The sequence below is a fragment of the Elephas maximus genome, chromosome 1 (genome assembly GCF_024166365.1).
Source record: "Elephas maximus indicus isolate mEleMax1 chromosome 1, mEleMax1 primary haplotype, whole genome shotgun sequence".
NCBI lineage: Eukaryota > Metazoa > Chordata > Mammalia > Proboscidea > Elephantidae > Elephas > Elephas maximus.
Genome location: NC_064819.1, coordinates 226,553,709 through 226,575,285, shown reverse-complemented (window position 1 = coordinate 226,575,285; position 21,577 = coordinate 226,553,709). Strand labels below are relative to the sequence as shown.

Genomic DNA, 21,577 nt, shown 5'->3' with positions numbered 1-21,577 from the left:
CCTCAAGCTCACCAACGACCTACTGAACGCCAAATCTAATGGACGTTTCTCAGTCCTCAAACCAAGTGAAAGGTCTACAAATCTCCCACCAGTTTTTCAAATGCTGGAACTTACCACCAGCCATTCCATTCATAAAATAACTTAGTGCCTGTTATCTGAAAGCACTGTGCTCTCAAGAGGTAATGGAGTAGAGGAGAGAGAGAGAAGGCAAACAGATGCCCAAATTACCATGATATAAGAAAGATCACAAAGGTAAAAAAAATTAAGGTTGTAAGCAACATGCAAATCCAAAATGCTGCTTGAATGCAGGGTCTCCTCTGAGCGGTGATTCTTGGCTGTTCCTCAGAAATCACCTGAGTAGCTGAGGCACTCTGATCAGAATTTAATGGTACTGAGCCAGGCTATCCCTATTTGTTTTAAACGTCAAAACATATTTCTGATTTCCAGCAGGGCTGAGAACCGCCAGTTTAAGCATAGGAGAAGATCAGAAAAAAATTTCAAAGCCTTTGAAAGGAGAAATTTAAAAAGAGAAGAGTAAGAGAATCCTACAGCACTCCCACAATGTAGAGAAGAATCTGAAATACCTGTCAGAGCCCTGGTGGCCCAGCAGCGGTAAAGAGTTCAGCTGCTAAAAAGAAAGTCGACAGTTCAAACCCACCAGCCGCTCCTTGGAAACCCTACAGGGGAGTTCTACTCTGTTCTATAGGGTCGCTATGGGTCGGAATAGACCTGGCAGAAAAACGGTTAAGCACTTGGCTGCTAATTGAAAAGTTGGCAATTTGTACCCACTGCTCTGAGGGATAAAAAAAAACTGGCAATCCATCTGCTCTCATAAAGATGACAGCCTAGGGAACCCCACGGGGTAGTTCTACTCTGTCCTACAGGATCCTATAGCGTTGCTGTAAATCAGAATTGACTGGACAGCAGTGGGTGCGGTCTGTTTTTTAGGAAACTAAGAAAGACGCTAATATTTGTTTGGTGATGCCCACACTGGGACATGTCTGCCTAGATGCACAAGAGATAACTAAACACCACTATCAAGGCTTAAGGAGCCCTGGGGGCAGACTGGTTAAGGGCTCGGCTGCTAACCGATAGGGTTGGCAGTTCGAACCCAACAGCTGCTCCTAGGAAGAAAGATCTGCAGTCTGCTTCCATGAAGATTTATAGCCTTGGAAACATTATGGGGCAGTTCTACTCCATTCTACAGGGTCGCTAGGAGTTGGAATCGACTCAACAGCAATGGGTTTTTGGTTTGAAGTTAGAACAGTAAATCAATCACCTATTATCTTGGTAAATCAGACAAATCACTTAGCTCTGTCATTGGTGAAATGACATTTCAATTAATCAGCTTCTTGTGAGGCGCCACTGAAATCATACACACTCAAAAGTAAACCGAAAATGTTAAACTCAACTCAAATCAAGAGTTATTATTAAAAGTCAAATTTGGCCCTAAAAGGAATGCTGGGACATAACACTAAACAGGAAACCAGATTAATTCTTTGGTAAAATAATGAAAAAAAGTCTAAAAAACATAAAAGTATAACACTAAATAAAATCAGAGCTGTAATGAATTATAAGTCTCCTCAAACAAAGGACTAAAATGTTTAATGACTCAGAACTTTTACTTTACTACTTAGAATTTCCACAATGGGGGGATGAGGGAGAGAGAGGGAAAGCAGATGATTTGTATGGATGAGAACAATTAAAATGGCTAATTAAGGATATTTTGATCTGATTCCCAAGAAAAAGGTCTTGAGAAAGAAGAAAATACTCAAAGAAGGCAACTGGGTGGGACAAAGTCATTGAAAGAATTATGCTGAGGAGGGAAAGAGTTATGCTCAAGTTACCAGAGATTCCCTGGTTTACCTTTTGTGCCTAAAGTTTGATTTGTTTGATTCAGAACACCACCACCAATAACAACAACAATAAAAATACTAGCAAAAGAGACTAAGGTCTCAAGTCCAGCTGTGTCTCTACCACTACCTACTTGCTCATACAGAGGTGACTGCAACTCTGTCGGACTCAGTTTCCTCATTTGTATTTAAAAAAAGAGGAGGGAGGATTGAACTAGATCACACCTAGGGTTCCCGTTAACTTCGACAGTTTGACAGTCTACATTTTTAGGCATCAAGTGCTACACTGCTATGAAACACCCAAGGATATTTTGTTAGAATTCCATCTGTAAACAAAAATTCTTTAGGCAAGTAAAGAGCAGCATCAAAACAATCAGAGAAATGCTCCGAGTAAAACACTCCTTATAAAGACATGCATGATTTCAGTCAGACACCGGGCTAATCAGGGCGGAAACCAAAGTTCCTTTTTAACTTGTGAACAGTTGATACTTACATTGATGGACTCTATTTGTCCAAACTCTTCAAACAGGTTGGTTAAATCCTGCTGTGTCGCTTTCTTGTCCACCTGACCAACCCAGAGAGTAGTACTACAGACTGTCAAGACACAAAAAATAAATAACCTAAATCATATGGACACAGTTACTTCTCTCAATTAGCTGAGGAAAAAACCACTAATAACAAAAAGAAACTAATTTAAAACACTTGTCAACAGACACTCATATCTGCTACATTTAAAATCAGCTAAAATCTCAGGTACACGGTCACATCTATGTCAAGTCAACCTCATACGTGTCACCTGTTAAACTTGGCTGCACACCTGAATCACCTGCAGATGCCTGGGTCTTTCTAAGAGGTGAAGGTTGTATGGGGTAGGACAGACCAGGAATTGGGATTTTAAAAGATTCGTTAGATAATTCCAAACGTACAACAAAGTTTCAAAACGACGTTTCACTGCAATTCTATCTGTGTACCTTTTAAGCGTCTTTCTGTCCTGGAATGATTAAGTGGGTGACTCCCTAATCCACAGTAACATGTGAAAACAGGATTATCCTTAAGGAAATAGGACTGTGCATGGAGATACAAAGGGGGAACCCCTTAACCTGCTATCAGGAAAGACCTCCTCTAGAGACACCTAACTGTAGAAAAGCACTTCCCTATAATAAAGCACATGTTACACGTGAGACATCTTGCCTACTTTTAACTATACTGCTCATGGCGCCAGGAACGTCTCCTTTTTCTGAGGACACTTACTTTAAAAATATTTACAGCTGAATATATTTGGAGAGATGTAATGTTATATTTGGATTTACACTAATGTTATTTAAGGGAAAAAAATAAGCTTCCAGCTCTTTAACTACTTTTTATCTATAATAGGGCGGGTCTAAAGCCCTGGTGCCACAGTGGTTAAAGTGCTAGGCTACTAACCGAAAGGTCAGCAAATCTGAATCTATCAGTCTCTCCACGGGAGAAAGATGTGGCAGTCTGCTTCCATCAAGATTCACAGCCTTGGAAATCCTATGGGGCAGTTCTACTCCATCCTACTGGGTTGCTATGAGTCCGAATTGACCTGACAGCAACGGGTTTTTTTTTTTTTTTCTTTAAAGCAGCTTTTACTCTAGGAGGAATTTATCCCCTACTATTTTTTTATGGTGACCATTCCAAAGTCTCTACTAAATGCCCAGGGTTTTCAACCAACTCCCTCCACTCCAGTTGCTCACAACTTGACCAACTCCCAGAGCTGTGCCAAGTTTTAGGAATTTTTCATCTAGCTTATAGATCCCTAGTAATTGTTCCTTCCCTGCCTCCTGGAGTCTCACTCTGCATCCATAGCTTAATATTTAGCCAAAGTCTCAAGGGAGTCCTGCATTAGTTTCCAATTCCTGCTGTAGTAAGTTACCACAAAATTAGTCGCTTAAAACAATACCAGTTTATTCTTTTGCAGTCCCAGAGGCCTAAAATAAAATAGGTCAGCACGGCTGCATTTCCTTCTGGAGGCTCCAGGAAGAATTCGTTTCCCTAGCTTTTCAAGCTTCCAAAAGCCACCTACGTTTACTGGCTGTGACACAATCCTCAATTTTCAAAGCCCTAGCGTAACATTCTCCAATCTCTCTGGTTTCACTGTCACATCACCTTTTCTGACTCTCTTGCCTTCCTCTTATTATAATAAGGACCCTTGTCCTTGGGCCCTCCTGAACAATCTCCCCATCTCAAGAGCTTTAATCACATCTGCAAAGTCCCTTTTACCATGTAATGGAACATATTTATAGGTTCCAGTAATTCGAACATGGGTACTTTCATGGGACCAAAGCAGATTTCTGGAGCTCTCTGACTGAATAGGCTCCTCCTTTTTCATCACTCTGCCCCACATGCTGCAGTTGCCTCAGTCTCACTGAGTGCCGTCCCCATGATCCATGTGGGCTATCATTCCAAACCGTGGTGCAGAAAGAACCTCCAAACAAAACACCAAGGGTGATAATTTGTCGTTGTTTGCTGCTGAGGAGTTGATTCCGACTCATGGTGACGCCATGTGGGCAGAGTAAACTGCTCCACAGGATTTCAAGGCTATGACCTTTCGGAAACAGGTCCCGAGGCCTGTCTTCCAAGGCACCTCTGGATGGGTTTGACTGCCAGCCTTTTATCTAGTATTTGAGCACTTAACTATGTGCGCCACCCAGGGATAAGAGTGCTTTTTTTTTTTTTAATCCCTTCACTTAAAAAAAAAAAAAATAGGGGACAGCAAATTGCACTGCCTAGCTGTCCAGTGTCCGGAAAGAGTTTTTCCCATATGTTTTGTATTATTTTCTAATTGTTCACAGTGGGAGAGAAAATCCAATACCAGTTACTCCATCATGGCTGGAAATCTACTCTATATTATTTTTTGTATCTCTTTTTTTAACTGGCTGTTTAAAAGATAACTGAGTTTGAGTTTTCTGTCCATTCTTCCTTAATTTTGTCTAACAATCTGCTTTCAAACCAGCAGACTTCCGGCTGACTATTGGAATGCCAGCACTAAGGAGACCACACACTTGTAAACCTTTTTAACCTCCAGGTATCCTATCCCTGCAGCTTTCTTTCACCCTGCTCTAAACATAACTAAGTACTCATCAATGCTGACACTTTACAAATTTTCCCCAGGAACACTTTAATTCCTCCCCACCCCCAAAAGCAAGACTGGTTCTTGCCCATTCCATCGGGAGAGGATACTTGATTCCTAGAATGCTACTGCTGTTTCATATCCACTGGACTATTCATGAATACTTATATGTCCTAAAACCCATGCTAAGGACCAATGGTAGGAAGCACAACTATACTTGTTTAAAAGGAGTGGAGGGCTGGGAGGAAATACTGAGCATATAAAATTGGTATTGCTTCTAAGTAAGCGTACAGAGTTTTGAGTTAGAAACTGAGGCATACTTTTCACTGTACTTTCTTATGTACTCTCTAAATTTTCTTTTTTACTGCATTACCCATACAAATAAAACAGTAATAGAAAGTAAACTCCATGGTCAATAACCATGTAAATGGTGGCAGCAATGACAAGTTAGGTGAGGAATCCAAGGAGAGAAATTTCATGTAAAAACCCTATCCTAAAATTGGTGAATGAATTCGTGATTCTCCAAGTCCTAATGGTACTCATGGGAGGGGGCATACTAGTCATTTTATGGTCAGATCTGTAAAAATGGCTAGGGGGTCAGTGTCTGACCTCCTCCAACCCCACAAGGGGGAAGGAAAACCAAGATCAACAGCCCAAGGCTGATTCCTACCAGGCAGGGGTCAGACATCCCTCTCCTCTCTCCATCTTTACCAACTCTGACTCCAACTATCTCTCCCACAGCACTCTCTACTTCTCTGCTGGGTTCAATAACTCATCGCAATGGCCACAGAAAACTCACAGATCATCCTCACAATTGTGGGGTTTACTAGGAAAGGAACAGTTACAATTCAGGCTCAAGAACACGCAGAATGCAGTTCTTTAATCAGGACAACCTCTCCCCAGCTGTGCTCACAGGCATGGCTCTCCCTGGCCCTCAGTCTCTGTCCAAAGGCACTCGGCTTTCTTTCCCCGTGGGCCAGGAAGCCCTCCCTACCATCTCTTGCTGCCAGGTCTCTCCCTAATTGATGGTGTGGGGGGGGCCTCCCTCCCAGAATTGGCTCTCTTTTAAGGCAAAACTAGCCAATCCCCTTCGTAGGCCACAATTACCCTATCACACAATCACCGGTGCGAGTTAAAAACCATGGCTAGAAAGGCCACACACAAAAGTAATTAATCCACCTCAAGACCTTTGACGTTATTTCTATCTCAACTAGCCACTAAAATGTATGTATCTGGTCCCTACCCTAATTGACAAACAGAAACTTCTAGAGCTAGGAATATCAGTATTATTAAAGCTGAATCCCGTAATCAGAGAAGGTTCTGGCAAGATAACCACAGCCTCCTTAAATTGCCAGGACCTAGTAAAAAGATGGGTGACCCTGTTGATTGTAGGCCTGGCTTCTCAGAAAATTTGAGGAGAAGTTATACCTTTTTTATACACCTCCCTGGCAGAAAGAATTGATTAGGAGACCTTCAGATATCAGATAACGTGATCAATACTGAGCTATTAAGAAAAAATCATAACTTGCTCCATTTTATGTGTTTCTTTTCCATTTGTAGTCTGTTAGTTCCCTTTAAAGTCACAGCCCACCAAGGATCCTCTAATTATAACTCATTTCACAGTACCTCCCATTCCTATCAAAAGATTCCTCCTACCAACACAAATCCCTACCAGTACCAAATTTGTTTCTAATCATACATTAGAAATTGACATATTGCCTTAGTAATCTAGGGCTGCTACAGCAGAAATACCACAAGTGGATCGCTTTAACTATGAAAAGTTTATTCTCTCACAGTCCAGTAGACTAGAAGTCCGAATTCAGGGTGCTAGTTCCAGGGGAAGGCCTTCTCTCTCTGTTGGCTGTGGGGGAAGGTCCTTGTCATCAACCTTCCCAGTCAAGGAGCTTTTCAGTGCATGGACCCCAGGGGCCAAAGGACATGCTACTCTCCTGACTCTTGTTTCTTGGTGGTATGAGGTCCTCATGTCTCTGCTTCTTTTTTTTATATCTCAAAAGAGACTGACTAAAGACACAACCTAATCCTGCCTCATTAACATTAACTGCCTCTAATCCTGCCTCATTAACATCATAGAGGTAAGAATTTACAACACATAGGAAAATCACATCAGGTGACAAAGTAGTGGACAATCAAGCAATACCAGGAATCACGGCTTAGCAATTTGACAATCCATAACATTCCACCCTTTAGTCCCCCCAAAATTCATGTCCTTGCAACACATAAAATATATTCACCTCGTCACATCATAGCCAAGAGTCTTAAAATCAAGTCCAAAATCCAAAAATTTCTCTTCATCTGTGAAATTGAGAATACAAATTATCTGCTATCAAAGTACAATGGTGGGACAGGCACAAGCTAGACATATCCATTATAAATGTTAGAAATTGGAGGGAAAGAAGGGATAACAGGCACCAAGCAAGTCAGCGGAACACACTACATTAGCCCTTCAAGGCTTGAAAATAATCATCTGTTCTCTGAGACCATTTAGATAATGGCTCTGCCCTCCAGATGCTAGGTAATGGTCACACTCTCCAGATTCCAAGTGGAGGCCCCTCAACCCTGGGTTTCAGCTCAACTTCCAGGCCCACTGGAATCACAACTCTGTTCCCTTGGACTTAAGGCAGCCTTATTCTCCAAGTCCATCTGAGTGGTGACTTCACCCTTTGAGATTGAGACAACTCTGTGTCCTGTATTCCTTATCTCTTCAGCTTCTGCCTCCTGCTTCTTTGGCCTCTTGGCCCCTCAGGACTATTGGCCCTTCAGGCCTCTCCACCTGCGCCTACCCTGCTGGGGCAACTATTCCAAAGCTCTAAGTGCCTGGAGGCACCCCACTCCACCAGTAAACTTCCACCAGAAGGCACTAAGCTCTCTTGCTCTGTGGGTTGGCAAGCCTAGCTCCACGGATGAGTGCTTGGAGGCACACCACTCCGCCAGGAAGGCTCCTGTGCAGAAACATTCAGCTCTCTTGCTCCGTGGGTTGGCTCCAGCGCTATCTCGCACCAGTTTCCTGATTCTGTTGCTTCCGCTTCTCTGCTGCTGCCTCTTGCCGTCTGCACCATCTGTAGTGTGACAGCTCTTCTCACTTCCTTCTGGGTCCTCATCAGAGTTGTCTTTGATGCCCAGAATTCCACTAACAGTCTTTTCAAGGCAATCCAGGCTTCTACTATTAGGCACTTTCAAACTCTTCCAGCCTCTATTCATTCACAATTTCAAAACCACTTCCACATTTTAAGTATCTGTTAGAGCAGCACCCTGCTCTCTTGGTACTAAATTGTCTTAGTAAACTAGTGCTGCTATAACAAAAATATGACAAGCGGATGGCTTTAACAAAGAAAAATCTATTCTCTCATAGTCTAGTAGGCTAGAAGTCCAAATTCAGGGTGCCAGCTGCAAGGGAAGGCTTTCTCTCTCCGTTGGCTCTGGGGGAAGGTCCTTGTCATCGATCTTCCCTGGTCCAGGAGCTTCTCAGCACAGGAACCCTAGGTCCAAAGGACACGCTATTCTTCTGGCTCTTATTTCTTGGTTGTATGAGGTCCCAATGTTCCTCTGCTCACTTCTCTCTTTTATATCTCAAGAGATTGATTTAAGACACAACCTAATCTGGTAAATTGAGGCCTGCCTCATTAACACGGCTGCCTCTAATCCTGCCTCTTTAACATCATGTTTTTTTTGTTGGGCACCATCGAGTTGAATCCAACTCACAGCAACCCTACGCACAAAAGAACAAAACACTGCCCGGTCCCACACCATCCTTACAATCATTGTTATGCTTGAGCCCGCTGTTGCAGCCGCTGTGTCAATTCATTTCATTCAGGGTCTTCCTCTTTTCCTCTGACTCTCTACTTTACCAAGCGTGCTGTCCTTCTCCAGGGACTGATCCCTCCTGACAATATGTCCAAAGGATGTAAGATGCAGTCTCGCCACCCCTGCTTCCAAGCAGCATTCTCGTTATACTTCCTCCGAGACAGACTTGAGCATTCTTTAGGCAGTCCATCATATATTCAATATTCTTCGCCAGCGCCACGATTCAAAGGTGTCAATTCTTCTTCAGTCTTCCTTATTCACCGTCCAGCTTTCACATGCATGTGATGCGACTGAAAATACCATGGCTTGGGTCAGGCTCACCCTAGGCTTCAAGGTGACATCTTTGCTTTTCAACACTTTAAAGAGGTTTTTTGCAGCAGATTTGCCCAATGCAAAGCATCTTTTGATTTCTTGACTGCTGCTTCCATGGCTGTTGATTGTGGATCCAAGTAAAACGAAGTCCTTGACAACTTCAATCTTTTCTGTTTATCATGATGTTGCTTATTGGTCCAGCTGTGAAAATTTTTGTTTACGTTGAGGTGTAATCCACACTGAAGGTTGTGGTCTTTGATCTTCATCAGTAAATGCTTCAAGTCCTCTTCACTTTCAGCAAGCAAGGCTGTGTCATCTGCACAGCAGAGGCTGTTAATGAGTCTTCCTCCAATCCTGATGCCGTTCTACTTCATATAGTCCACCTTCTCGGATTATTTGCTCAGCATACAGAATGAATAGGTATGGTGAAAGGATACAACCCTGACACACACCTTTCCTGACTTTAAACCAATCAGTATTCCCTTGTTCTGTCTGAACAACTGCCTCTTGATCTACGTACAGGTCCCTCATGAGCACAATTAAGTGGTCTGGAATTCCCATTCTTCCAACGTTATCCGTAATTTGTTATGATCCACACAGTCGAATGCCTTTGCACAGTCAATAAAACATATGTGAACACCCTTCTGGTATTCCCTGATTTCAGCCAAGATCCATCTGACATCAGCAATGATATCACTGGTTCCAAATCCTCTTCTGAATCCGGTCTGAATTTCTGGCAGTTCCTTGTTGCTATACTGCTGCAGCCACTTTTGAATGATCTTCAGCAAAATTTTGCTTGTGTGTGGTATTAATGATATTTTTTGATAATTTCCACATTCAGTTGGATCACCATTCTTGGGAATAGGCATAAATATGGACCTCTTCCAGTCAGTTGGCCGGGAAGCTGTCTTCCAAATTTCTTGGCATAGACAAGTGAACATACCCAGCACTGTATCCGTTAACATCACACAGGCAGGATTTACAACATGTAGAAAAAGCACATCAGATGACAAAATGGTGGACAATCACATAATACTGGGGATCATGGTCTAGCCAAGCTGACAGACATTTTTGGGTGACACAACTCAATCTGTAACACATATAAAGGGAAAAAAGTTTGTACAATAGGAATTTCTCCTCCAGTACTACTGACCCAATAGGTTTGTAATTTGCTTCAGATGTTATAAAAAAAAAAGTATATGCTTTGTATAATAATTACACTTATAGACCTGGTGGTTATAGACAGGAGTCACTGCTGCCATTGTGTGGGCCTTAGCTTGGTCCACTTTAAACCTTTAGTTAAGTCTTAATGCTTCCTAACTTGCCTTAAAAAAAAAAAAAAAAAATCAATTCTCAGTAACTTCAGTATTTGAATAAAATCTATATATTAGAATACTCTTCCTTTTTCTTCTTTCCTCCATCACAGTATAAACACCAAGGATAAAATTATTCATGTATCAAACCACTATTCAGCTTCTTAATCTGAAAATGAGGTTGAGGGCATCTGCAGCAGAAAAAACATTTTCTATTTGTTTAAATCATAGAGATCTGTAAAAGTATATTACTTACCACTTAATGTTTTAGATCTAATTGGAGGTAAGCCCTTCTTCTGTCGTTCTTTCTCCCTTTCTCTAGCTCTCCTTTCACTTGAATATGAACGTGATGATTTCCTCTTTCTCTCTCTTGAGCGGGAGCGTGATCGCTTTCTGTGTTTGCGTTTTCGAGAACCAGACCGTGACCTAGACCTCCGTTTTCTTGGTGATCTACCAAAAAAAATATATTATTTTACTTCTACTGAGAATGTTATCCTTCTGTCAAGTTTCTCACTCCTAGCTGAGAGGAAAAAAAAAAAAAAACAAAAAAATGGTTGTCTTAAATTCAGATACCTCTACAAAAAAAATCTGAAGTATTCTCAAGTATCAAACATGCATTTTCTCAAATCTATGTACTGCCTAGGTCGACATGAGTCATAAATGACTGCGTGCAGTAACTCTTACTGAATCTGGGTGATTATTCACAACCAAAAGAAAGAAGGGGAGAATGAGATACTTGAAAGGGCCCCACTTTCTCTTAGTGTCTTCCAACTTTTTTCAGAGAGTCAAAAAGAACAAGAACGAAAGACTGAAGAAAATGAAGAGACTCTATAGGTGAAAAAGATGCCACTTATTAAAATTAGAAAACAGAATATTTCCACAGAGTACTAGGGCACTCGCTATACAAATTCACTCAGTAGTTTCTAACTTGTAAAATTTTAAGGTGTTTGGCTTCACAATGTAAGAGGATACAGAAATGCTGTTTCTCCTTTGCCTATTTCTGTTATTACTATGAAATGAAATGAAATATGAGAAGGACAACCTGAATTTCTAACAGTGTCCCTCTACAGGTTGATTGATAACTAGTGTTCTGGCGGCAATAATATCCTAAGCTCCGTATCATCATTTAAAAAAAAAAAAAATTTTTTTTTTTTTATCATTCACTAAAATCAGGAAGAATATAAAATCCCAGTCTCATGATATGAATGCTGTTCTTTGTATATTCTTGAAATAAACAGCCATAGATGTATTCAAACTAAGGTGGTTTTGTTTTTAAACAGTGAGTTATTTCCTTCTAAGAATGTAAAAAGAAAAGGAGTTATCCTAAGAAAAATAGTATTTCCCTTACTCCTGATGCAAAGAAACAAACTTGACATTTTAAAGATTCACACACACAGCTATTATTAAACATTATTATAGAACCTTGAACGAGATCGTGAACGTGTTCTTGATCTCGAGCGAACGGCCACTTTCTTTGCTTCTTGCTCAAAGATCTCTTCTTCTACCACATCTTGCCCTTCATCTATATCCATATCCTTAAAAGGCAAAAAAAAAAAAAAAAAAAGCAAACAAAAAGCCTAATTGAGATTCAGTATTATTGACAATAACTCTTAAAAAATATCCACTCCTAATTGAGATTCAGTATTATTGACAATAACTCTTAAAAAATATCCACCAAACATTAATGACTAATAGGTATAATGGTCAAAGAAAAGACACTTAAATGTGGAAAAAAGTATTTAGGACGCTATCATTATCATTACACAGTATTTTAAAATGTTTTCTCTACTTAATTTTAGCAATTTATGACCCAGAAAAGCATTTTCTTTTACCTGTTGCTGGATATCTATGGAATCATCCAAATTTGCCTCAGGTTCAAGAAAATGCTGTTGGCTGCTCCCTTGTGACGGAGACGCTGAATGCTCTGACCCAAATGTTCCCTCCTGACTATCCTGAGGGGTTGCCTATTGAGAGAAGATGCAAACACACAAACATGAGGAAATGGTTAATCTTATCACAAATTAAAATTTAAACACAGCTCTTGTTTGTTCAATTGTGACCCAGCAAACATCACGATTAAATTTTTTAAAAAGCCCAATCCATAAAGAAATCCCATGTTAAGTCTTTGATGAGGTAATCAATCTAAAATCACACTTTTGTATAAATTCATGTTTACTTAAAAGCACAGAATGCCTGCATAAAAAGGAGTGGGCGCTGGAATACTGAAGCAGAAGTGTAAGAATCAGCAGATCTTCAAAAAAATTTTAACTGTGGAAAATACATCTCAAGAATTAATAAAAAGATTGTATCATGAATGATATAAAATAGCACTCGGTTAAAGGAATCTAGAATTGCATTGGCAATTAGCATTAATAAAAATGTTATAAATGCTATAAATGAAAGTTCAATTAAGTATTTTATATTAAAAAATTAAAGTCACATATTACACATATAGAAGCAAAACAAAGCTCACTGTTCTAGCAGAACAGTTCTCAACTTTCTTAATAGTTTGTTTCAACTAAGAGATGTCCTCTTTATGAAGGTAAAATTAGCCTAGCTACAATGTGATATCTATTATTTCTTTCACTTTATGTTCTATGAGAATAACCAACAGGGCAGTACATAGTCGCTGCTTTGATCTGGTATCTATCACTTCTTTCCCTTTACATTCTATGAGAATAACCAACACGGCAGTATACAGTCGCTGCTTTATGCCGGGTGTTCTTCTGCAACAAGATCATTAAACATGTATTAAAATTGAATATTTTATGTATCTCCATAATAAAACAACTTCAATGCAAGACCAGGACTTCTTTCATGTTTGAATGCATCTAACTAATTGGGACAGTGAAATGTTCACAAGGGAATTTAAAACTATTACTCTAACTACATTAAAACTGGGGAAAAAATGACAACAGCGTAAAAATTAGGAGCAAAAAGAGCATTAAAGAACAGTTCCAAGTACCTTAACTTGTTAATGAGGAAACATGTCCCCCAAGGACAAGTAAAACGTGCAAAGTTTAGGAAACAAATTAAAGCTAAAGTTAACATCAGACCGACTGCAGGCTATTAGTTAAACGCCTATTCTATCAGTCAGAATCAACTCTGTGGCAATGAGTTTGGTTTGGTTTTATACAACACTGGTCAAAAAATTAGTAAATAACCTTAGTCTTCCAGAGCACACCAAACAAATATATTTTAAACCGCCTTAAGCCTTTAAAATGGTACAAGAGAATTCTTAGCAATACAACAAGCTAAGTTTCAACCTCACTCTCAGCCTTTATTGTTTGGCCATAATTCAGTAGTCGCATATTCATTATACATTTATTGCTTACTTCATCACTCACTTTAAGCCTCATATCTACCCCAATTCTGTTTGTTTCTCATCTTTAACTATCCATTTAATGAGTTAACCCTTGGTATAACCATCAGGGTCCACTGCAACCAACTTTAATTTTTGAGTTTCTTTTTTGAATAATTTTACCTACATGAAAGGATTCCTTCTTAGAGTTCTTATGAAGAACAGACCAACCATTTACTTTAATAAGATAAAGCTTATTCTCTCTTGCAATTAGCATTAGATCCACTGGACCCTTTAATAAATCTAAGTTACAGGACATACAGGTTTATTTTCCTCTATCTTGAAAATTCGGTATTTCATCAAGCTATAAATTCTTTCATTATTACTCAATTATTTATCAACTATTCTCAATTATGTAAAAAAAAATAAAAGACTAAAACAATTAAATAGTTGAGAAGGATGATTCAATAGTGAAATAAATCATTGTGACTCAGTTTTATTACACTGCCAGAAATACTGCATCCTATTTCAGGAAGGTACAAAAAAGACTGGAGACACCATCTCTTAAGTCTGTTTTTAGTTCTCCCTGAATGAGACTGAATATTCAGATTTTTATCTTTGCCCATAATAGCAAAGAAAACGGACACAGGCATTATCAGACAAATCAGAAGACGAACGTAAAGAAACAGATAACTGTATTCCAGACTCCAGGGAACAAAATCTATCACGGAAGTGAAACTGCAGGCCGAGGCTTCAGACGGCCACGCCCTGCCCTGGATACGCTTCTCAAGCTCAAGAACTGATGAGTGAAAAACTGTGTGACAAAACAGGAAGTACGTTATTTTCATCCAAATAGGCATTCAACAAGGAGGACTTCATCTAAAAGTATACCACACGAAGAACCTGGGCTGTTCTGTTTTGCTAAAAGAATGGGTGACATCTGGATAATGATCCGAGTGGCACTCCTGTTGGAATTTATGCACCAAAGTTTAACTGATAACAAAATGGTTAGCTACACTTAAATTCAATTTAAATTTCTAATAAAGCCTATCCATCCCTTTAGTCTCACCTCTGTAAGTTATTCGTAAGTTGACTTAAAAATAGAAAAAAATTAAGAGGGCCCATGGGACCCCGGTGGTAAATAACTGTTTTTCCTGGTGCACTAATATACACCCTAGACTACATCCTGGAATACATCCCTAGTTTTTCAACGTCTTTATACAAAGCATGAATAAAAATACTGAATAAAATAGAAGACAAAGACAACAGCGACTGGCAGACTTCTTCCAAGACTGGAGTTATCACTCAACTGTCACACTTTGATCAGCTATAAATCTACTCTATTTCTGGTTGTATAAGTGACAGCAAAGGCTTTGTCAAATGCCTTATTGAAATCCACATATGCTATGCCTACAGAATATCCCTGATTTAAAAGTCTTAAAAGCCCACAGTCATAGGACCCTTACAATTTACTTGAGACATCAACCCATTTACAGTAATGCAGGACTCTTAATAAATCCTCCATCTTAAGCCTCATCATGTTTAATTCTATTCTTTCTATATTTTCCTGTATATAAACTTTCAGAAGTAAAATAAGGTATATATTTTTTATATTCCACTGATAGCTCCTTACCATTAAGTGGCTGAATCTTCTTTACATCTCTATTCCTAACGTTCTTTTAAAAGCCTTTCTTACCAGTTTTACCATTTTCACCATTGGCATGTCATTCTGAGCTATATAGCTCTCCTGACACCTTCTGAATATTCTGATATAACAATTATCAAAATCATCAACTCCAACTTACTCAAGACAATAGAAATCATTCCCCTTATGACATGATTTCTAGTCCCTTCACAATTCTGGCCATTCTTCTCTCAAAGGGCTCCAGTTTTTCAATGGTTCTCTAGCATTATGGAGACTAGACCTCAACAGGTACTCCAGGTGTGGTCAGAGCTGCAATGAGTAGAGTGGCACTATCAATCCTACTCTGTAATCTAAGACACTGCAACAACTTCTAAGCAGCCACGCTGAAATGCCTGATTTTTCTGCATACTCCACCCTACCTTAAATACACTAAGACAGGTGGTTTGGCAGAGCTAATTACATGATTATTAAATTGAACTGTCACTCTGATGATATACTTTCTCATTCCGCTTTATCACAGGTTTTATTCACTATGTGAACTACATATTAGAAAACTGTTGTTTTCTTCACTACTCCCTTTTCTTCCTCAGACTTATTTTTTAATAAGCAACGCTTTAAAAAATTTCTACACCTTTCAAAAGGATATTACTATATGCTCTGAAATTCTGCAACTAATATATAGACTAATTAAGCCCAAGCTGCTCTTTTTTTGATAGGTGAGATTCTGGAGACAGTATCACTCCCTCTCAAGTTTATAGTAACTTTCACTTTGATAACTTCGGTGTTCATCAGAACCTCGCCAAAAGTACTACCTTGATTTTACTGCTTCTGCTACACCTTCTGCAATGAATCTGTGACTAAGACAATTCAAATGTCTCTTACAGCTGAACAAATCTGTTGTTTGGATAAAGTCTCACATCACTACTACCTCTTGCCTCTGTAACGGCTCTGTGATTTGTATTACTCTATCACTGACAACATGTTTCTTTTGAATTACAACTTTTAATGCCACTTATTAAAATTATCTTCAAGTTCCTGAATTCTCAGGCAGATATATTTGCTGGACATAAAATATGGCCCCATCCTGACTCCAATCAGAATTATTTCTTCAGAACAAACGATGGAATTCCTTTTCCAAAATCCCAGGCATGAGTTCCAGGCCAGCAAATATCATTAGTAGCCACTTCACATTTACTATCTGCATTAGAAGGACAAGTTGTGATCGCATCAGTGTCTAAAGTTTGCTGTCCCTTCAATATAAAGGAACTGTCGCGTCCTCCGTATTCCCTCAGTCTTTCACACACACCTCGACTACAGAAATCACTGTATTCTGAAGTGAGCTCATACAAATATATGTGCTCCATTAGAGAAGAGGCTACTGGAGGCCAGATACTTTTCCAGTCATCTTTGTACGTAGCATTTGCTAACAACACAGTGCTCATGCGTAAAAAAAAAAAAGTCTGTGGTACTGGGTTAAAAAAATTTTTAATGTCAAAATTTTTGAATATTAGAAAGAAGTGGGAGGGTATGTAGGGAGGTGGTTTCCTAACCCTCTTATTCTGAGCAGTCTATACCTGCACTTCACATATGGAGAAAAAATAGGTTTTATAATAGATTTAATTCTACCTCTGTAATTTACTATATTTTATTGATTCAAAGGGGCAATACTTTTTCACATTTTATCATTCCTGAAATCTGTAAGATTCTTACACATCAGTCGCATGTTATACCTCACTTGGAAGTGTTTTTAAATTCTTGGCTATACATAAAATAATGTTGTGTCTTAAGACTGATGATATTATGGTATTAGCTATATACTTTAGCTATTAGGTATTTAATCTCACTAAAAGCTTCAATTTTCTCTGCTGTAAAATGGGAATCGTATACTTACCTGATAAAGACCGTATGTGCCTAATAAAGTTTCTGCCACAAGGCAGTGGTTTAATTAAAGGCAGCCGTCTGTTTATCATCGACAGCAAAATCACCATTGCCCTGCTTGATAGGGAACTGAGTAAGGAGCAAAGCACATGAAGTTTTCAGTAGAAATTCTGAAATACCATCTCTGATTTCTGTTCCACACTCCCAGTATGCTGCAATTAATTCCTACCATGCTCTCAATTTGTAAAAGTTGCCAGAACAAGTTTTGGTGACAGAAAAAAATTATAAAGTTCTGGAAAGACTGATCTACCTAATAATACATGGTTGAAGACCTATCACTAAATAAAGTGGCTGATAAAAACTAAGCAGATTAGAAAATACACTATTAAGACAAAAACCAAAACACCCATTTACAGACTGTAAGAAGCAGTAACTCTAAAGACCACAAGATGGGGTGAGAAACCTTTTGAGGCTGTTGCTGCTCCAGGAGCTGCTGTCGAAGATGTTCGAGGTTTTGCTGCTGAAGTTGTTCTGCTAACTGATGAAAAATGGAATTGTTCACAGACTCTGAAACATGAGGACTAAAAAGAAAAAAAGGTGAAAACATATCTTAAAATCCACTAATCAATGAAAAAAATTTTCAATTCAATAAAACATATATTCTGTTACAATGTTTTTCAATATATTAGCATCAAAAATGGAATACTTCAGGACATTGATTAATAAATTAAAATAGAAATACATTCTTCAACAGTGTTCCAATACAGAAAACATGTTAAGAGGTGCTCTGCTGAAGATCTGATATTATTGTTTCATGCTACTAAAAGCAGATAAGTTAGTGCTTATTACATTAGAGTGTTTTAAGAAAATCTCAAACACAAAAAACAGAAGTATTTAAATACTGTCACTTTAACTCCTTCTCTAATCATTAAACCCGTTGCCTGAAGACCTCATTTGTTACAGAGTATTTCTTACATTTTATATTTGTTACATTTTACATTTATTGCAGAGTAGAACTGCTCCCCAGGGTTTTCAGGGCTGTTATCTTCTTCACAGAAGCAGATGTCAGGCTTTTCTTGTGTGATGCAGCTGGGTGGGTTCAAACCACCAACCTTTAGGTTAGTAGTCCAGCACAAACCATTTGCAGCACCCAGGGACCTCTCTAACCATTAGAGAGTAGGAGAAATGGTCTATCAATCAGTACAGATGAAATCTACTATTGTAACTGGCCAGAAAAATTATATAAAGTAATATGCTCTCTTCCTCTTAGGTTTATGTGTTTGTAGAGAACACTTCTTTTATCCAACTGTTTTTCAAGACCTCTCACCATACTGACGGCCCCTTTTGAGATGCCCTCTTTTTTGTTCATATCTTATCTTGACACCGAGAGTTCCAGGTGTCAATTTCCCACAGTATAGTTAGATTATGGCTTCCTATCTAAACACTATTTTTGTTAGCATACCTGATAATGTCTATGGCTGTCTACTTTAGGTAAGACATGAACAAAAAGGAGGGCATCCCAAAAGCGGCCATCAGGATGGTGAGAAGTCTTGAAACAGTTGGGGCGGGGAGGGGGGAGTATGCTTCATCTGGACCAAATAAACCTAAGAGGAAGAACAATACCTAGCTTCAAATTCTGAAAGGCCATACCTCTTAAAAAAAAAAAAAAAAAAAGGAGCTAATCTGTTGCCTTGCTTTAGAAAGCAAAACTTAGACCAGTAAGTTAAGGAAACAGGATTCAGTTCAACAAAAAGAACATACAAAATGACAATTATTTAACTTCTTGTCATAGAAGGCATTAAAACACAGGATAAATAACCACATCAGGACTGTTAACAGATTGTTACACTGTTCAGGAAATTTATCTAAATGATCTCAAATAGTTCTTACTAACTTTAAAATTTATAACCTAAAATACTAGTTTTTCATTCTATTAAACGGAATGCCATTATCAAAAACCATCTCACATTATCCCAATAAATAAAACCAATAATATCTGCTAGAAACAAGTATCCCAGAGGCTCCTCTCCCTTCATCACCCCTCTTTCATTCTTCCACCTTCCACCCACCTATTCTCCAAAACCCTACTCCCCCCCTGGTCCTTTTACAGACCCTCCTCAAAGAATCTAAGGTTCTGTAGAATTGTCAGAGGAAAAAATCACTCATCTAAAGAAAAACATACAATCCATTTTATCAAAAGAAAAAAACTACAATCTCAATCCTTAGTTCTGATGAGTCTGGTGTGTCCTAGAATTTCTCCTACATCCTAGAAGTGGCCTTTGGTAATTGAAGCAACGTTCTTTCTTAGTATTTCCAATGTTCTTACAATTCAGTTATGTATCTTAATGCCTGATACAGAGAAAATAACTAAACTTATCAATATTAATCAATTTTCCTATAGAGAACTTTGATATATCCTAACTGATTGCAAAGATCTGAGAAGAGTCACAAAAAAAAAAAAAAAAAATACATTAAGGCAACAAAATAGCAACTCTCACCTTTCTGGAACGTTAGAACTCAACAGCCTGAAAATAACAACCCCGAACTTATTCAAAGTAAGATTAGCAATTCAGATGGCAAAGTCCTATGCAGTGTTAAAAAAAAGAAAAAATAAGATTATAAAGAAAAATACAATTCTTACAGCTGAGAAGCTGGAATTTCCTTTTTGGGTTCTTCACTATGCTCAGAATCTTCTCCAAAATCAAACCTATCCATCAGCTTCTAAGAGGGAAAAAAAAAAAAAGAGACAAATTAAAAAGCATGTTACACAAATGAAAGTTACAAATGTTAATATGAATGTCACTGATATCCCATTAATTTATCTCTATCACTTTTTATATAAATATTTTATATCATTTAATATTATACTAGGATAGAATAAAACATTTTATCTGAGTGAATCTTTACTTTTCTTTAATGCACTTTGACATACACGGCTTTATCTAATAAAACAAATCATGGAATTAGCAGGATAAACTCTAACACTCCAATTTTATAGAAGACCAGAGAGGAACATAATTACAGATAGCTTTTCCAGGTCACACAGCTTGTTAAAAACACCTACATACATGAGCAACAGATGTCATCCTAGTATAGCTCTCTGCTAAGAATGCTACGTTATCTTCTGAATGCTCAAAGACTTTTTATGTAGTCAAGCTATTTAGAGTCATGCTAATTTAGACTTTCAAGCTGAAAGCAAAAAAGTCTAAATAATAATCCAATAAATCAATATTTATTTCCCTATGAAAATAACAGCAGTGGAAATGAGAAAATATGGATGACACTTCTGGGAAACACTGTAGTATTACCATAATTAACCAAGATTACTTAGGATATCACACAGTAAATTACACACGAAAAGATTTTCGTTTTAAAAAACACTAACTTTTAAAGTTAATCTCAATTTATCATGGTATTTTAATTTCTCTTTAAGATGTTACATATTAAACCATTTTCATTTGAGCATAATTACCATAATTAACATATTTGTAGCATCTATTAAAACACCATTAGAAAGTTTAGAATATAATCATTTGCCCCAGTGGTGAATACGTAATTTTGCTGACAAGTTACCTTTCAGTCAAAATAAAACATTTAAAAAGTTTCAAGTGGAACTACTTAATCTCTTTCAGAAGCCTTTTTAAAAATTTTGAATGTCTTAGGCAGCACAGTGGATATTAAAACAGTTCTATGGTAAAATGTAATATATGGAATTAGAATGCACATGTGACAGTGTATAAAATATTTAACTTCTTTACGTCACATAGAACAGGTCTGATTATCTGAAAAGTTCTACCTTGTTAAAAGACACTCCCTGTTCTAGGGGATTCAGGGTGTTGGCCGCTGCAGCTGCAGCCGTAAGTTGTGCTGTGAGCGCCTGCAGCTGAACTACAAGACCAGCGTCCAGGGCTTGCAGAATGGAAGGCTGGGGCTTCTGCTGTTGTAGCTGTAAAGTCTGTATTAACTGCTGAAGCTGGAGGGGAAAAAAGGAAAATTATTACAAAACAGGCTTTGGGTCTTGTCTATAGGCTTGCCCATTTAAACCTTACTAGTCAATAAAATCAATCATCCTACATTCTTTGGACAGCAAGGAAAAATATCTGTCAACTGAAAAGTTTTTTTACAAAAGATTTTTTTTTTTTGCCATACAACACACTCCTTAATGGGAGTATCTTGCTTCTGGAAAGTCACGGGACTTCAAACAAAATAAAGTGGTCCTCTCATGACAACCAGAAAAAGAACTCATCACAGGTGGCCCCTTATTTTTGCTACACTCTTCACTCCTTCAATTAATCCTTAACCTCTGTAAATAACAACAAACAGCTTTTGCCATCTTTCAAATATACCATATAATACATT

The 21,577-nt window shown here is 38.3% G+C and overlaps 1 protein-coding gene across 3 annotated transcripts in view; it reads right to left on the bottom strand.

The window, feature by feature from the left end:
• Positions 1-21,577, bottom strand: part of SCAF8 (SR-related CTD associated factor 8) — a 168,116-nt gene that overhangs the window by 87,652 nt on the left and 58,887 nt on the right. For all 3 annotated transcript variants that reach the window (XM_049904397.1, XM_049904389.1, XM_049904391.1), the window contains 7 exons: positions 21,015-21,191; positions 19,860-19,939; positions 17,682-17,799; positions 12,227-12,358; positions 11,817-11,929; positions 10,651-10,844; positions 2,347-2,447 (listed from right to left, as the gene is read on the bottom strand). In XM_049904397.1, the coding sequence (XP_049760354.1) occupies positions 2,347-2,447; positions 10,651-10,844; positions 11,817-11,929; positions 12,227-12,358; positions 17,682-17,799; positions 19,860-19,939; positions 21,015-21,191 (915 nt within the window). The remainder of the gene's footprint in view (positions 1-2,346; positions 2,448-10,650; positions 10,845-11,816; positions 11,930-12,226; positions 12,359-17,681; positions 17,800-19,859; positions 19,940-21,014; positions 21,192-21,577) is intronic.